This window comes from Thermobia domestica, chromosome 15, assembly GCF_964235325.1.
Source record: "Thermobia domestica chromosome 15, izTheDome1.hap1.1, whole genome shotgun sequence".
Taxonomy (NCBI): domain Eukaryota; kingdom Metazoa; phylum Arthropoda; class Insecta; order Zygentoma; family Lepismatidae; genus Thermobia; species Thermobia domestica.
In genome coordinates this window covers 106,202,842-106,220,781 of record NC_137468.1, presented here as the reverse complement: position 1 = coordinate 106,220,781, position 17,940 = coordinate 106,202,842, and the positions used below count along the sequence as shown (strand labels likewise).

Below are 17,940 nucleotides of genomic sequence, written 5' to 3'. Positions count from 1 at the left end.
ACGAGTCCAAATTTTAAATTTAAGATTTTTATGTGATCTCCAGGGATTAAAAAAAAATCCTCTCTCTAAAATTAAGGCAGTTTACTGTAGGGCGAAAATCAAAATCTGCGATTTTCTTAAATAGAAAATCTGCGATTTTCTAATCGTTAGTAGTTCTAACGATTTTATTCATATTTCATAAATCAAATTTTCAATAACATCCTCTACTATGGTATAAGCCATATCTCTGGGAAAATCGAGAAGGGTTAATTTACTCTTGGAGGTGAGTTTTTCGGACGTTCTTCTCAGAAATGTCTTAGGTGATTTTGCTCATATTTCATAAATAAACATTTCATGAATGACTGGACAATATGACATAACTCATTTGTCCTGAGAAAATATACGGGGTGTAGTTTACTCTTGGGGTGAGCAAGTTCCAGACGATTTTCTCAGAAACGACTCAGGGATTATGTTCATATTTCACAAATAAGTACCGGTATGTCATTAATATCCTGACAATATGGCATAACTCGTTTGTCCTAAAATATGTACGGGGGGTAGTTTATTCTTAGAGATGAGTTTTTTTTTTAAGATTTTGTCAAAACCGAGTCAGGCGATATTGTTCGTATTTCATAAATAAATCTTGCACTAATAACTTGACAGAGGGCATAACTCATTTGCTCTGAAAAGATCTACTAGGTGTAGTTTATTTTTGGGGTGAGATTTTCGGACTTTCTTTCTAAAAACAACTCGTGCGATTTTGTTCATATTTCATAAATACATGTTTCATTATAACTCTATAATGTTGCCTAATTATTCCTTACGAATAAGTTTACAAGTGGTAGTTTACTTTTGGGGTGAGTTTTATTTCAAACTAAATTCTCGTAAATAACTCGGACGATTTTGTCCATATTTCATTAATATTCCTGTAGTGTTGCATAAACTTCCATGATAATATCCACAAGGGGGAGTTTACTCTTGGGGTGAGTTTTTTGGCAGTTTTGTGAAATATGGCTTCTACGATTTTATTTTATATACAAACATTTCATTAATAACTCTAACATATTGTATTTGTCATTTCTTATGCAAAAATCTACAAGAGGTAGTTTACTTTTAAGGCTGTTTTCTTTGGGCCAAATTTTCCGAAACCGCCTTATAATTTTGTTTGTATTTTAAAAGAAAATGTTTCATTAATAACTACAGTATATCAAAATTTAGTTTAAGAAGTTGGAGCGAGAAAGTTCAGTGCGGTGACCCGTACTTTTTATTAAGATGGTAAAAATTGGTTATTGACATATATTAATCTGTAATAAATATTATTTGTAGCTGAAATTTAAAGATACTGGGCCCTGTAATTAGGTAATATATAGTATTCAATAAATAAATACTCTATATATTGGTTCATTATTTTGGAAGAATTCATTATTCCGAGAAATTTACTTTTACATTTTAAAGTGAACCTGGATTTTTAAACCTTTTCAAACACCTGATTTGTTATATTCAAATATCGTAAATTATTTTACAATGTACCTAAGGAAGTACAAATGCGCTGTTAATTGATCACATATAAATGTTCGTACCCAAAAGGAACGGGAATGTGGTATGGTGGAAACTTCATAACGAGGAATTACATAATTTTTACCATTTACCAAACATTGTTAGGGTCGTGAAATCTAAGAAACTCAGGTGGGCAGGTCATGTAGCCAGAATGGAAGAAAGTAGGAACGCTTTCAAACTGGAAGTCCAATCAGAAAACGACCATCAGGAATACCTAGGCGCAGATGGTAGGACAATTTTAAATGGATCTCCCAGAAATAGGAGTGCAAAGTAGAAACTGGATTCCGTTGGCCAAGGACAGAAATCAATGGAGAGTTTTTGTGAGCGCGGCATTGAACTTCCAGGTTCCATAGGCCATAGAGTTAGCTAACTGTTATATAAACGTATAGACCACTAATACATTTTCAACCATATTACTAAGTAGACGGAAGTATTTGTAGCATATTGCAGAGCTTTATTTGTGAATATAATACTTAAAATGATAACGGTATTTACATGAAGCAAATTAAAACAACGCTTTATAGTCTTGTTAGTACTAAATTATCTGTATAGGGTTTCGGAAAGCGAAAATACAACTCTATTTCGTTTTCCAGGAAAATTGGCGTGAGTTAGATGATGCAGCATTTGGAGCTCTAGCAACACCTTGTGGAACCCTATCTCTCCGCCTACACGACAAAGTAAGAGTTGACATGACCTTGGATCGTTCTCTCAGAATAATAAATTTCAAGGTAACAGAAGTTACATTTTCTATTATAACAGTAAATTAAAAATCTCAAAATTAATTGGAGTTCAACAATTGCAAATTTCAGATGGGCGACTGGAAATAGAGCTAAATTGGAGCTGTTTTTACTCATAAGGAATTTCGAGTAACGAAATGTTTCACGTTATGCACTACTTTTTAGACGATTTATGTAGGAAAATAATTTGTGTTTGGGACAGAAGTACTTTTAGTTATATACTTCCTTGAAGAAAGAATGTAAGTGGAAGAAAATAATTGTTGAATTTAAACTACGGAAAATTATAATGTGCAGATTCTTCAATTATAATTTTACATTAAGTAAACTCAACAATACTGAATTATCGCTTAGTTCTATAAGAAAATATGTAATTTGAAAGCACTTCTGTCACAATCAGAACAACTTATTTTCCTGTATCATATAACGTATGACACCAGTTTACATTACAATGTTGGAGTACAATTTTAATTTAAAGAAATAAAAAGAGCGTAAGTTAAATGTGTTAACGATAAGATGTTCTTTAATATGCATATCGCAATATATAGCAATCCTTTATCATCTCTTATAAAGAAAACGGAGCAGACAAGAAACATAAATTTTTAAGTGACGAAATATGTGAGAAGTATTGTCTGTACTATCATTATAACGAATAGTAGGATTAGGATATTCTTATGTAATAGGAGATTTCGCTTCATTATGCAATTTTTACTTTTAACTTTTGTACCTTGTTTAGAGCTTCCAGACGTCCTGGATTAGCCGTGACAGTCCCTGATTTACATAACCTGATCCTCCAGAATGTTCAAAATTTCCAATGTCTGTGTTTCCCTCCAAAATTAAGTTAATATTCGCGCGATTTTTTTAAAACCGTTTTCATTAGTCATCGATTGAACTGATAAGAATAATCTACTCTTTGTCACTGAATGTTGGTGATTGGTGTCCTATCACGAAGGAAGTTCAGAAAATAAGGTTTCTGGAGTTTTTCTGTTATAGAGGAATGAGAAGAGTGTGGTAATTTTAATACATGGAATTGACAGTTGTGCAAAGTTTCAGTCACCCGCCACCTACGGCGCTACTTGTAGATAAGCACAAATGGCGACTGGTTTGGAAAACTGGCCTCGCGAAGAAGTCCGCTCAGTCATTTGATTTCTATGGGCGAAACATGTAACCACGGTTTAAATTTACCGACAGCTGGTAGAGGTTTGCGGAGAGACTGTAACATCTCGTCAGCATAACTTTATCACAAAATAGTGTCGAAAGTTAGCTTCTGGAAGAAAAAACGACACCGACAAGGAGTGCAATGACCGACCCAGCAGCAGATTTGAACACAGCTCGCGTGTAGAAGCTGATTGAGGCCCTCTTTACAGTCCGGGCCTCACTCCAAGTGATTTCACCTGTTCCTGCATTTAAAGAAGCACATCAGAGGCCGTCACTTTGGTTGAGATGAGGAAAATAAAACTCTCAGTCACAACGTGTCTGAACACGCAAGGTTAGGATTTTTAACAGAAGGGAATCTTCAAACTCACCCCGCGATGCGATAAGTGCCTCAATCCATATGGAGACTATATAGAAAAATAACCTATCTGTTGGCTGCATTGGTTGTATTAAGTAACATATACATGCTTCACTGCAGGCTTTGTAACCTTTGATCATCCTTCGTATTTAATTAATTCTAATATTACAGCAAGAAGCAAGTGCATAACTATGAATATATCCTACTGTAAAATTTCATTAAGTCTCCCAGTTTTTTAGACTAGAAATGTGGAAGCCCTAAAAATATTACAAAAAAGATGTGCTTCCTTTAATATTTATTTTTAGAGATGGTACTGAGACCGAGACCGAGACGGACTTTTACATACCTAGACGAGACCGAGACTGAGATGGATTTCATATAACCAAGACGAGACCGAAACCGAGACAGACCTCTATAAATCGAGACGAGACTTAGGTCAGTCTCGGTCTCGTCTCGAATGCCGATAGCTATTAAAATTGCCTTTACACAAAATTTCTTTCGTTACTGTGTTAGATAAGGGTGGGAATGGTTGACTGATGTACAATCGCGTATTTAAGGGGTCTGAATATCGGGCTCAATCCCTTCCCGAAATAAATTTGTGATCATTTTTTCGCACTGCACGTACAACACAAATGTTTCTTACCCGTTCCTAAAGCCTATCTCGAAACAAAATTCACTGCTGATGTATATAGCCTTCTCTCTCTCTCTCTCTCTCTCTCTCTCTCTCTCTCTCTATATATATATATATATATATATATATATATATATATATATAAAATAAAGAGTTTTTGTGTTTGTCTGTCTGTCTGTGTGCGGCCTGGGCTGGTGTCCAGACGAGTGGGTCGAGAGTTGCCGAATTTTTGTCACGAGTACCTTGGTCCAGACCCCAGACCAAGATGAAACGTTTTTTTTTTTTTTTTTTCAAAATCCGAACCAGAGGGTCTCAGGAGGAGGCGTTTAACAGGCCATGTAAAAGTAGTAGAAAAATGACCGTTATTAGTGTCGAATTCATAGTTTTTGCGGTCGCTAAGATCAATGATGGGACTCTGATCACATAAACTTCCAAATTCACCCCATTCGGCTGCGGGCCGGGGGACCCCGGATAGGGGATACCGTGACATTTAAAAATAATCCAAAATGACAGATATTAGTATCAAACCCATAGTTTTCGCGGTCGCTGAGATCAATTGTGACACTTCCATTGGCGGCGATTTTCAAATTCAGCTACCATTGTAAGCTGGCCGGGGTTCACCTGCGGGGAAGGGTCACCGAGACATGTAAAACTAGTAGAAAATGACTGACATTAGTGTCGAATTAATAGTTTTTTCGGTCGCTGAGATCAATCGCATTAACTTCCAAATTCACCCCATTCGACTGCGGGCCGGGGGTAACCTGCAGCCAAGAGATACTGAGACATGTAAAACTAATCCAAAACGACCAATATTAGTGTCAAATGCATAGTTTTGTAGGGATAGGCACGAATCGAGCTAAAACTCGATTCAACTTGAAACTCGACTAGAGTCTAGTCAAAGGGAATTTTCTTGAGTCGATTTCCGAGCTGACTCACTCTTTTTGAGGTCGAGTTTGATAAATGGCTCGCTCGTTCAACTCGTTTTAACTCGTTTTGAAAGCATGGCTTGATTACCCTATCAGGATTCTGCCGCCTACAGTTGGACAATTTGTCCATGCCGACCAGATGCCGCGGTCAGATTGCCGGCGCCGGACATCGGCGTCTTTCCGCGCGAGTTTCAACCGCAACGAATAGTTGCCTTGCCAAGCAGTCGGCAAACAGCCGGAAATGAGCATTAAAAGCGCCGGCGCCGCCGTCGAAAAGAGGCCAGCATAAGGAGTCGGCAGAGGGTCGGAAAGAGGCCTTTCCGACTGTTTTGCCGACTCTAACGGTCGGCAACAGTCTGCAAAGAGTCAGCAAAGGGCATTCTATTTTACGATTTTCGACCGCTTGCCACCTCGGTAAAAGGTCGTCAACTTCGAACAAATAGATCATCCTGCCACCGTCGACGGCGGCAATCCCTCTTTCCGACCGCGACTTCCTGATGGGGTAGACTGGAAAAAGAAAACTATGAAAAATGTAAGCAGTAATAAGCAGTAATGTGGAATGCTTTTAGTGTTGCTCACGAGAGGGGACTCTGCTCGCATCTCGTCTTATCTCGATAACTAGACGACAATATATTTTTATAACGAGACAGCCTCAAATGTCGTGAGCACCAATATAAGTATATTCTGTAGTTCTTACCATCAAGGAAGAGACTTACACGGTCGAATTTTTGAGCCAAGCAGTGATGTCAACCGACTCGGCTAGGGTCAATTGAGCCAATGGCTTGAGCTGGATGTGTTGATTTAAATGATTGAGTCACTGTTGCCAGATCCGAAGATCAAAAAGTAGCGTGAGGGTGCCACGAACTTGTAAATCATTTTCAGCCAGGTGTCCGGATACTTTTGATCACATAGTATATATATATATATTAGGGTGTCCCTTATTTTGGGTAATTTCGTGTTGCGATACGCAACCCCCCCAAATGTATTCCATGTGACCGCAAAGACGCATTAATGAAATAGCAGCTCTCTGCGAGAACGGTAACCCGTGCCGACTTGACGACAAAATCATGAAATAACGTTTCCGCATTATAATATAATTTACAATTTCCAATCGTGATAACAAAGAAACTAAAAGAGACAGAGAAACGAAACTTCGCAGAAAGCAACTAGAGAATGGACGACATCTGTCCGTATACTGGCGAACATCACCGGATGAACAGTGTTGCCAACTCAGGAGAAAGTTATGTTTTGGTAAATTGAATGACCTGAACTGGATATCATCATTGGAAGCAACAATTGAAAATAAAGACAAAAGAGATGGTAAACGCAGATCAGTGTTGCAAACTTTTCAAGAAATAACGTGAAACATGTTAAATGCAAACACTGTTGGCGCGCATACGGGATGAGGTACTAACGTTTTCTACAGTTTAGATCAGATATTGATAAGAACTGTTTACGCTGACTCTAAGTCTAGAAGGATTCGCTGAACAGTGCTGCCATCAATAGAAGAGAAAAGTTGAGTTTGGAAAAGATCAATAACTCGGAAAATATCGCTACTGCTGTATCGTTTAAAACCTGTAATGCAAGGCGATAGAGCATGAGGAGTAGTTCCGTGGTTATGTGAGATCGATATGTCACGTACTGACCGAGATACATGGTATCTCGTAAAAGCTGACAAGGAAGGCTTGTAAAAGGTGGCAATGCTGCAAAGCGGGTTGGAATCCCAACAACCTGGTTAAAATATGAAAACAACGTGCAATTTGCATGGGTTTATGTACTCGTTGGCTTTTGAGGTCGCTGATGACGTCAAGAGTAAAAAACCACCGCTGTGCAGCGTTGCCATCTTTTACAAACCTTACTTCTTTCCTTTAACAAAAATACCGAATATCTCAGTCAGTACGTGACCTATCGATCTCACATAGTCACGGAACTACTCCTCATGCTCTACTCCCTTGCATTACATGTTTTAAACTATGCAGCACGATGGTCTTTTCCGAGTTATTGTACCTCTTTCAAACTCAGTTTTTCTCTTCTATTGATGACAACACTGTTCAGCGGACCCTTCTAAACTTCGAGTCAGCGTAAACAGTTCTTGTCACTATTTAATTTAAGGTGTACAGCGGGCTACAGAAATTCTTGAGGTACAAAATCCTTGAGATAGGCAACCCAACTAATGTCTGCTCCAAGATTAATTACGCCTGGTAGTAGCTAGCACAGCAGCGTGAAGTTGCCCTTAACTGTTAAAAGCACAAATCGCAAAGAGTGTTTTCGTGCAGAAGTGGAGCAAAACACTGGCTGCCGAAATGACAAAAGGGAGTCTTTGGATACTTGTACTCACAGTACTTCTTGTTTGTATGATACGCACGTAAAGCTATACACAACCACTTGAAAAAATATACGGATATCAGAGGCGCTGATGAGAAGATAACAGTCGGGGGACTTATTTAAACGTATAATTAACTCAAATGAGGAGTATATAAACAAGTTTACTTAGTTCAAATAACTATACATATCCGTGTATCAAATAATATAAGGATAGACTATGCGGTACATATGGTAGGTTATTTTTTTTTAACTAACTCAAAGCTTTGCACTGAGTTTTGAAACTATTAACAGTAGTCCTATCTGCAAATCAATTAAAAGTATGGATGGACCATTTGGGGTGAGAACCCAACCCCCAATGAAAATTTTGGGAGTCTAACAGGGCGTGAGATCCTAGGTTCCGGCGATACTGAGTCCTACTAATACTACTTTGAAAGAAGAAATTATTGATTTCATTATTCATAAATAATTTTTGAAAATGCTAACTACTGATAATTTATTTGTAAATATTAAAAATGCAAAATTCGATAACACTGAAACGACCCATATTAAAGTAGGCATATTTCCCGTTATCTTGCAAATATAACTGAGGGCTCATGATTTGCATAATATTTGTGAAATTTTACACATCGAGCCACAAAGAGAGAAGGGGAGAATATAATGTCAATAAACAAAAACTTAAAAATGCGAGAAATTAACCATTGTAACTATGTAACTCTTTTTTCTCCATTAATTTTCCTTCCTTTTTTTCAGGATTACATCATCACGGGATTTCTCCACTGGAGATTATCTTTCATTAGCAGCATCCGACTGGAGCTTAGCCTTGTAAATGAAACATTTTAATAAGGGTAAACGGCGAAGGCGGGAATCGAACCAGGGCCGCCAGCTTAGAAAACTACAACTCTAACCACTCATCTATAGCATTACTTCTTCTAGCTCACCTAAATAGCCTTTTCTGTTCGCTCAAAACAGTAGCTTGTTAATAGTCAGATTGATTGGCAAAACACAGGAATATGTAATTAACTCGCAGGGCGTTATATGACAGTATTCACTAAATTATCAACATTACAGATTTTTTAAAAACAAAATACAAAACTCCTTTATTTTGAATCAAATACGGCGCTTGTATTATACTCGTAAACAAACTAAAGACAAATCAATTGCTGCGTAGGAATCGCTTTTAAGCGGTCAAGGTACTCGACCAGTAATCTGAAGGTAGTCGAATCGAATCGGATCCACGAACGACCAGAACATTTTTTTTTTTTACTTTAGAATTTTTGGTGGCGATTGAATCGGCGATGACACGTTTTATTTTCTTCTGATATTTGATTACTCAGATGTTTTAATACTTGAACTATCAAATTTTCAATAATAATAATAAAAATAATAATAATAATAATAATAATAATAATAATAATAATAATAATAATAATAATAATAATAATAATAATAAACTAATAATAATAATTATTATGTCATATAAGATTAAAAGTTAGAAGCTTATTATCGCTCAGGGCATAACATTACAACCAGAAATGTAACATTTCGCAAGAATATTTTAGTTTTGTTTAGTGTTGCTCACGAGAAGAGGAATTTCTCATCTCGTTTCTGAAACAAATCAAACAAAATTGAGACGAGAGTTAATAATTAACATTTAAGACGGGACAAGGCTAACTCAAATTATCGTCTCGCTTTGGAGATGGAAATCAAGACGAGACGAAAACTATCGTAAACATTTCTCATTTTATCTCGATTCTCGAAATAGTGTATGACCATTCTTTAAGTAACAATTGCTTTGTACATTGAATCTTATACGCTATTTTGTTACTTTTTATTTCTGAGCTGATTGAATTTATTATGGTCTGTGGAAGTATTTTTGTAGTAAAGCTTTTATAATTAATTCTGCATATCCTAAAAGTTAGTTTATTATATGCCTTACTCTTCAATGACATTCAGTTATTTTTATTATAGTTATCTTCCTCAAAACGTATAGTAGAATACTTTCTACATGAAACTTCAATGGAACCTTTTGGTTTAAAATTTGGGTAGTTACAGAGGTGTGTCCTGGAGGTCTAGACACCCTCCCGAAATCCCCATTTATCTGTAAGTTTTGTCTAATTTTAAGCAATTTAAAATTTTTTAAATACCATTATTATTATTATTATTATTATTATTATTATTATTATTATTATTATTATTATTATTATTATTATTATTATTATTATTATTATTATTATTATTATTACTGAAAATTTAAGACTTCAATATTACGTCCTATTGCAATGTAAATAAGCGTACTGTAGTTGATAGGAAAAGAAAAAGATGGAAATAGTGATAGACAAAGGATAAGAGCGATTAGTGTCCGAAAGGAAATGAGAAGGGGAAAGAAGGTGTCAGCTCCTGGACAACATTAATATCGAAACTTCGGATGGCTAAGCAGAAATTAAGTAGTATTTGTCTTCACCACGATACATAGTAACACACTTTCTTTGGCTAAAATACTTTGGATTATGTATGCGTTATATTGATATATTAACAAACTATACATACCAATATAAAAAGAATAGCTCCTATTTACACATTTTGGTTGAACGGAATGTGTTGGAAATGGCGAACGAAAATATCATTACTTGTGGTACATTTATGACATACTAGGCCCTAAGCATGACTCTTAATGGTCGTATTCATGAATTGTTTGCTAAACACGTCACGTTTTTTTACCACAGTATGAATCAAGGTTGTAGACAGACATGTGACGTCATTTTGCTAGTATATCCCCTGTTAAGAAAACCGTTTCCACTCTAAGTTGTAAGACCGAAAGAAATTGAGTATTTTTCATTTTATTCATGTCAGAAGTATGAATAATGTAGTTCATAAAAACAACTTACCGCAGCAAGAATCGAACCCGGGACCTCTGAATCACGAAACTAATGCTCACGCCACTACGCTAAGAGAGTCAAAAAACACTCGTTTATGAAGCAAATTGCACACAACGACGAAACACACTGATTTATGTCATGATAAAATACTATAGTCAATACTATAGATTGCAAATTTAAATTAAAAAATAAAAATAGACATATAGTACCTCACAGCACGCTCTTTTCTGATTCACCGAAAGTATCTCCGTATCTTGCTATTATTGCAATTACTAATATCAATATCCAAAAATGCCTGAAGTCCTTTTTTCACTTACAAGAAGAAAGCAGACTTTGGTAAATTAACATCGAGGCCATTTTGTGCCAAGTGATTGTGAACATTTAAAGTGTTCATATTACAAACTGGGAGAGCGCAATGGCCTAATATACAATATAAAAAGCGTCTTGAAGTTTTCGACTCACCAATATGTCGTATGTTGCGCAAATTTATTGAATGACTGTGCGGCGGAATCAGAAGCGTTTGTGACTCACGTTCGAAGGGTTCCGGTTCGATTCACGCTGGTGTCAATTATTTTGTTTTTTGTTTCAACCAATAAAGTAACCACTTGTAGCTACAATTAAAATGTTAATTCTCCATCTGTTTATAATGAATTAAAACAATAGAAATATTCAAATCAGTTGTAAAATCTTTCAATATTTCATGGTAACTGGCAACAAAATACATCGTAAATATATTGATATCACGAGTTATATTATGGTTACCACAGTCATTGTGGAAAAAATGTTCTTATGCTTCGTGTCTACACCTGTTGACGAAGGGATGAGGGGGACATGTCCGCTTCAATCTTGGAACTGAGGGATTGTGCCCCAATAATCCGATTTGAAATGTTTTTTTTGGGGGGGGGGGGAGAAATGTGATGAATTGTGTCCGATTGCCAGAAAGGAAAATGAGATGAAATTGATATTCCCCAGAGTAAGCCTCAATTCTGCCCGTCTCACAATGTTGAAGACAGCTCTGCTCTCCTGATTCTCCATAGAATTGTTTTTCAACATCATAAATATTTTGAACATTGCTTTAAAAAATATGGGAACTGTCTTACCCTTCCTCCCTCCAATATTGGAGACAGATTTTCGCCGCTTAAAAGAAGGGGAATAAGGGTTAATCTCCTTTGGTTGTAGTAACATCCAGTATTATCAAAGAGGATTTCCTTCTCATCCCCCTCGTAATTTTCACACTGTCAACAGATGTAGACACGAAGCGTCAAGAATATTTTTTACACGACTATGGTAGCTATAATATAACTCGTGATATCAATATATTTACGAAATAGATTACATGGTGACAATTGGGAAATACGAATTGCCATATTTTATATATACAATATCTATACACAATTTCAATCGCTTCGATCCACTCCTTCCCGTACTTCTACGATAATATTTACTTTTTGCGGAAGAGGCCTTGGCCCCAACGCTGTTTCTCCGCACAAGCTAAAAAAACATGTTTGCTTATTTTTTGCGTGTTGTCCCTACAAAAATTTCGTTGCAAATCTCCATTTCGTTAGGCACTTCTGACTTATACTTATTAGCACTTTAGATAATTCGTAATCAAAGGTTTGGAAGTTGTTGTTTTTAAAAGAAAATACGAAATACATATTGCCTCATTGTATGTATACAATACCTGTGAACAATTACATTCACTTCAGTCCACTACTTCTTGCCTTTAGGGCGTCAACTTTCACAATTTTGGATAGGGGTTTTTGTACTCTAAAAAGTTTTTCCACATAAAATGAAAAAAAAAACAACAAATATTTGTTTCCTTTTTGTGTATTGCCCCTACACAAAGTTTCGTTGCAACTCTTCATGATCTTTAGACACTTTTGACATACTGTTATTAGCAATTTTGATATTTTATGATCAAAGGCTTTCCGGAATCCGTGCCAACCAATTTTTTTTTTTTTTCAGAAAAATATGAAACATATTGCTCCATTTTGGGTCTAAATATCAGTGCACAATTTCGTTCGCTTCGGTCCACGTTTTGATTTTCGGGCGTCAAATTTCAAAATTTTGGGTAGGGGTTTTTGTACTCTAAAACAGTTTTTCCGCATAAAATAAAAAAAAAACAAATATTCGTTTATTTTTTGCGTATTGTCCCTACACAAAGTTGCGTTGCAACTCATGTCTTTTAGGCACTTCTGACACTATTATTAGCTCTTTTGATATTTCGTGATATTTGCGTATAATGTCCCACGATTATGCCTGTTAGGTTAAGGGAGACCATGATTAAAGCAAGTGAATTATGATTGGCAAATTAGTGGAAGGAGAAAATGGGAAGAAATTGGAATGTCCCGAGAAAACCCACGAGCACGATGTTCTCCATTTCAAGCTTACTTGCCTTGGGAACGAACCAAGTACCCTACCGTCAGATCAGAGTTGGAGTTGGTCGGTGGATCAGTGGGTCGAGTTTTATGAGTGGATCATTGAGTCGAGGGTCAACAGCATGTGACCCACTGCGACACACCATCCACCATGACGCGCTGCGACCCACCATGACCCACTGCGATCCACCGACCCACTCTTATCTACCGACTGACTCTACATACTGCATTGTAGACAGTATCTTCTGAACAGTATATTTTTATTTCATTATCAACCCTAGCCATAGAAACTAAATACACGTTTCTGATTGGTTGCAGTTTGCGATTGTCCAAACCTTCTAATATATGTAGTGTGTATTATAGTAATAGAAGAAAATTGTCACTGTTGAAATTACGAAGAAAATTGAAGAAGCAGCTGAGTTTAAATTAATATCATGCCAGTCAAACTGGAACAAAACGAGCCTTGCGGGGCTTCTGACCCGTTGTTACTGCTACTACTATTACTACCTATACTATGGATTCGTGGACAAAACTGGACGCGTAACGTAAGTAAATCATTTTTTTGAGTATTGTTTATCATATTTTAATGGAAATCATGCTATGGAAACTTAATAAAAAATAAAATATAAGAATTAAAAAAGTTTCTCTGAGGCGGGTTTGAACCCACGCCAAAAGTAATTATAATTACTAACAGTTGTGCTAGCAGTCTTGGCTACGAAGACCGACAGCACTAGGTAGTTTATTTCTGCTATATTTATGGTGGGTGACGAGAAACGGATAACTTCAACTAATCAAAACCGCGTATTTAGCTCCTATTGCTAGGGTCGACCGTCCTTAAAAAATATCCTTCTGAACACTGGTGAATTTGTCTCCGTTCTACTTTCAAGGCCTCCATTACCCTTCCTTTTTCATTTGTTCATGTTTACTTACCTGAGATGAGTATCTCTAACAAGGAGAAAGCAGAGTTTGGTAAGTGAATTTCGGAGCCATTTTTGCGAGGTGGTAGTGCACATTTAAAGAGTTAATATTACAAACTGGGAGAGCGCAATGGTAAAAAATAACGGAGAAAAACCGTGTTAAAGTTTTCTACTCGACGCATATATCGTACTACGCGCAAACTTACCAAGTGACGGTGTGCCAGACTGAATAAAATCTGTAACTTATGTGTAAAGTGTCCCGGGTTCAATTCCTGTTCTAGTCATACATCTTTTCTTTGCTTCAAAGGTGGGTCATGGTGGGTGGTGGGTCAAGTTTTCATTGACCCACGCCATCACTGCCTCAGATAGTTCAGTGCTCGCGGTCTCGTGTTCAATTCCCGGTGGGAGATCCTTTGAAATTGTATATGTTCTCGATGTATCTTGTGTCCCTGTCGTTCAAAGTTACTGGAAATAGTTTAAAACGAGTATTACTAATTATAATAAAAACAAGTTACGGACTTTCGGTGAATCAGAAAAGAAAGTGGTCTAAGGCACTATATGTATATTTTTGTTTTTTAACTTAAATTTGAAGTCTCTCGACTATAGTATTTTATCATGACATAAATCAGTGTGTTTCGTCTTTATCGTAAACGTGTGCAATTTTCTCCATAAACGAGTGTTTTTTGACTCTTTCTTAACAGACCCAGACGTCTTAGCGTAGTGGCGTAAGCATTCGTTTCGTGATTTAGGGGTCCCGCTTTCGATTCTCGTCGCAGAAAGTTGTTTTTATGAACTATTATATTCACACTTCTGATGCGTAATAAAATGAAAAATACTCAATTTCTTTCGGTCTTACAAGTTAAGAGTGGAGACGGCTTCCTTTACATAGGAAATACTAGCAAAATGACATCACATGTCTGTCTACAACTTTGATCGTACTGTGGTAGAAAACGTAACGTGTTTAGCAAACAATTCATGAATACGACCCCGAAGGGTCATGTGTAGGGCCTAGTATGAGTCATAAATGTGTCTGAAACAATGTTTCCGAGCAATTATTCCGAACGTCTTCCAGTATTATCCTACTGCTAGAAATAATAATATTTCTTTCTCCATTTCCAACATATTCCGTTCAACCAAAATGTGTAAATAGGAACTATTCTTTTTTATATTGGTATGTATATTTTGATAATATATCAATATAACGCATTCATAATCCACAGTCTTTTAGCCAAAGAAAGAGTGTTACTATGTATCGTGGTGAAGACAAATACTACTTAATTTCTGTTTAGGCATCCGAAGTTTCGATATTAATGTTGTCCAGGAGCTGACACATTCTTTCTCCCCTCTCATTTCCTTTCAGACACTAATGCCCGGTTGCACCAACCAAAGATTAAGATCGGATAAGATAATCCATTGATTATTTTTATCTTTGGATAAGAATCTTACATCGTTGCACCAATAGTTTGTGAGAAAGGATTAAGTTATCCACGAGTAATCGGAAGCTGTATAAAACTATGACATTTATGACATGACGTCATGCGATATCATGCATTTGATTGGCTAAAACAGTGCAGTAACAACTGAAAACTGATTCGCGTAGCATGTGGTAACTTTTGTATTAGATATGGGAAGAAAGCGGGTGAAGTTGACTGCTCGGGAAGGCATATATGTTTTAATGCTTTTGGACAAACATATCCTTCAAGAAATAATAATAACAACAACAATAATAATAATAATGATAATAATAATAATAATAATAATAATAAAGTAATGTCAAATACTAAAAAGAAGCTGTTTCTGATATTCCAATATATATATACGAGCGCTTTTTTTTTGATAAGCGGAATGGCGTAGAAGATCAGCCGGCGAGAGCTCTTCGGATCTTAAATTAAGCTGTAGGACCGCATCTTATATAGCCTCGCTGTTGAAAGGGATGCTAAACTCCAAACCAAATCAAATATAGATATCTAGGGTCCAAATATTAAATTGAAAATAAAAAAAATAGAAGAATAGCTTTGTTCTAGCAGATCAAACTCCTTTATCCGGCTGTTAAGACACATTTTTAAGTAAGGGTGGGTAGTCCATTTTTCTTAAATAATTTTTGACTACAAACTACGCTAAGCTTCACACAAATACCGTCTTGTTTAAAATCCAACGTTCGGTATTTGCAGTGAAGTATAGGATAGGATAGGGAGAAGTAGAGAATATCAGGGTAGAATACGGTAGCGTAGGGTAGAGTAGTGTAGGGTAAGCTAGATTACGTTAGCTCAATGCTTTGCCAATTTTTTCAAATGTAGGGTAGGGTAGAGTAGGTTAGGTTACGTTAGCTCAATGTTTAACCACTATTTTAAAATGTAGGGCAGAAAAATGAAATGAAATCTTTAAGTTTAACGTCCCACGTGTATGCCATTTAGGCTAAGGAAGACAAGTGAATGATAGAAAAATTGGTGGAATGAGAATTGGAGGAAACAGGAGTACCCTAAGAAAACCCACGGACACGATCTTGCGCAAAACAAATTTACTTGGCCTCCAATCGAACAAGGGACCCCACGCACCAGAGGTAAGCGCTCCAAATGTAAAGTTAGGTTACCTTACAATCAATATTTAGGCCATTATTTTGAAGTGTAGGGCAGAGTAGGAAAGGTTAGGTTAGGTTAACTCATCATATTGACGTGTCTCACCATCACACTGTATTTAACAGTTATATGAGTATGAGTGGGGGAATAATAGGGACATCAACAATGAGGTTATATGTCCTCGTGTCGCCCCCACGACTCTGTTCGGACCACCTTTTTAAAATCCAAATTTTGATAGAGATTTAATCTACATCGCCAGTTCCGCTGAAAAAAAAAGTTCAAATTTACATTTACGTTGCCAGTTGGTTATACTTCATTCCAGAAAGTAGCACTGGTGTACGCAAATATGGTCATCTTTATAAAGTAAAGTTTATTTTAGTAGTTGACTGTCGGGTTTGCATAATGTTACCAATTGGCGATGCGGTGCAGATTTACGTATGGATCCAGCACAAATTTCTTGCATATATACTTCTTTTTCAGTAAATCGACTTTTTTGTATCTTAAATAATCATTCTTGGGTGAGGACTTGCATTCCCTTGTACAGATTCATTTTAGGGGAGCTTCAGTGTATGTATACGACGAGAACTATTGCGCAAAAGAAACTAACCAACTCTTGCTAGATGGTCACTAAAAGCATGAATGCTATCTAAGCAAGTTACGATAGGAGCGCAGAGGAGTGACCCGATCGGTAGCGAGGGTGTGCGTTAGCGAAGGTGGGTATAGATATAAACGAGGATAGTGCAAACACTATATATGGCATCAAATTACCTTACATGTTGAATAATGTAGCTATTTGTTCGTTACTAAAAACGTTATAGGTAATATCCCGATTTTTTTTTATTGCTTGTATATTTGTGTTCCAAATTAAGGGTTAAGTGACGTATCGCCGGACCAGTTTTAGGAAATTTACCGAAAAATTGGTTAATTTATTTTGATTTCTGATGAAGAATTATTGAAAGTTGAAATTAAGGAAGTGTCTCTTGTTGGTTGTTTTCGATGTAAGCGGCATTACATATGTATGCGGAAGGGACTATAGGTACACTTGCTATGATTTAGTAGCTGATAAGGCAGTATGGAAATGGCGCGTATGTGTCAAAGTTCAGACACTCATATTTAAGTTTTATCGAATTATATCCTAACTAAATGTAAGTTAACAAACCTAACCTGCTAGGTGGCCACTACGACAATGTGTTTCTGCAAACAGTGCAGATAGTTGTTAGTATGAACCCATGACAAGTGCTATTGAAACTCGTATCATTACCAAACCCACATGTTTTAATTACCCTCGCTTGTGCGCGTACACGCCGCTCCTTTCGGATACACTTCTGCACTATCGTGTGGGTCCACTAGCTTCGCCCTGCCCCTGACCGGGTAGGTAGCATTTGTGCTTTATAGTGGCCCCCTAGCACAAGTTGTTTTATGTTTTTTGCACTGTAGTTTTTATGCCATACCTATATCCGGACTCCATATTTATACGAATATATTGATTTTTTATTCCAAGCTGTAAAAGTTTATCGTATCTCTTTTC

The 17,940-nt window shown here is 36.6% G+C and overlaps 1 protein-coding gene across 1 annotated transcript in view; it reads left to right on the top strand.

Moving 5' to 3' along the window:
• Window positions 1-17,940, top strand: part of fest (wurstfest) — a 65,829-nt gene that overhangs the window by 17,438 nt on the left and 30,451 nt on the right. The window contains exon 3 of the mRNA XM_081740031.1: window positions 2,130-2,264. Coding sequence (XP_081596157.1) covers window positions 2,130-2,264 — 135 coding nt within the window. The remainder of the gene's footprint in view (window positions 1-2,129; window positions 2,265-17,940) is intronic.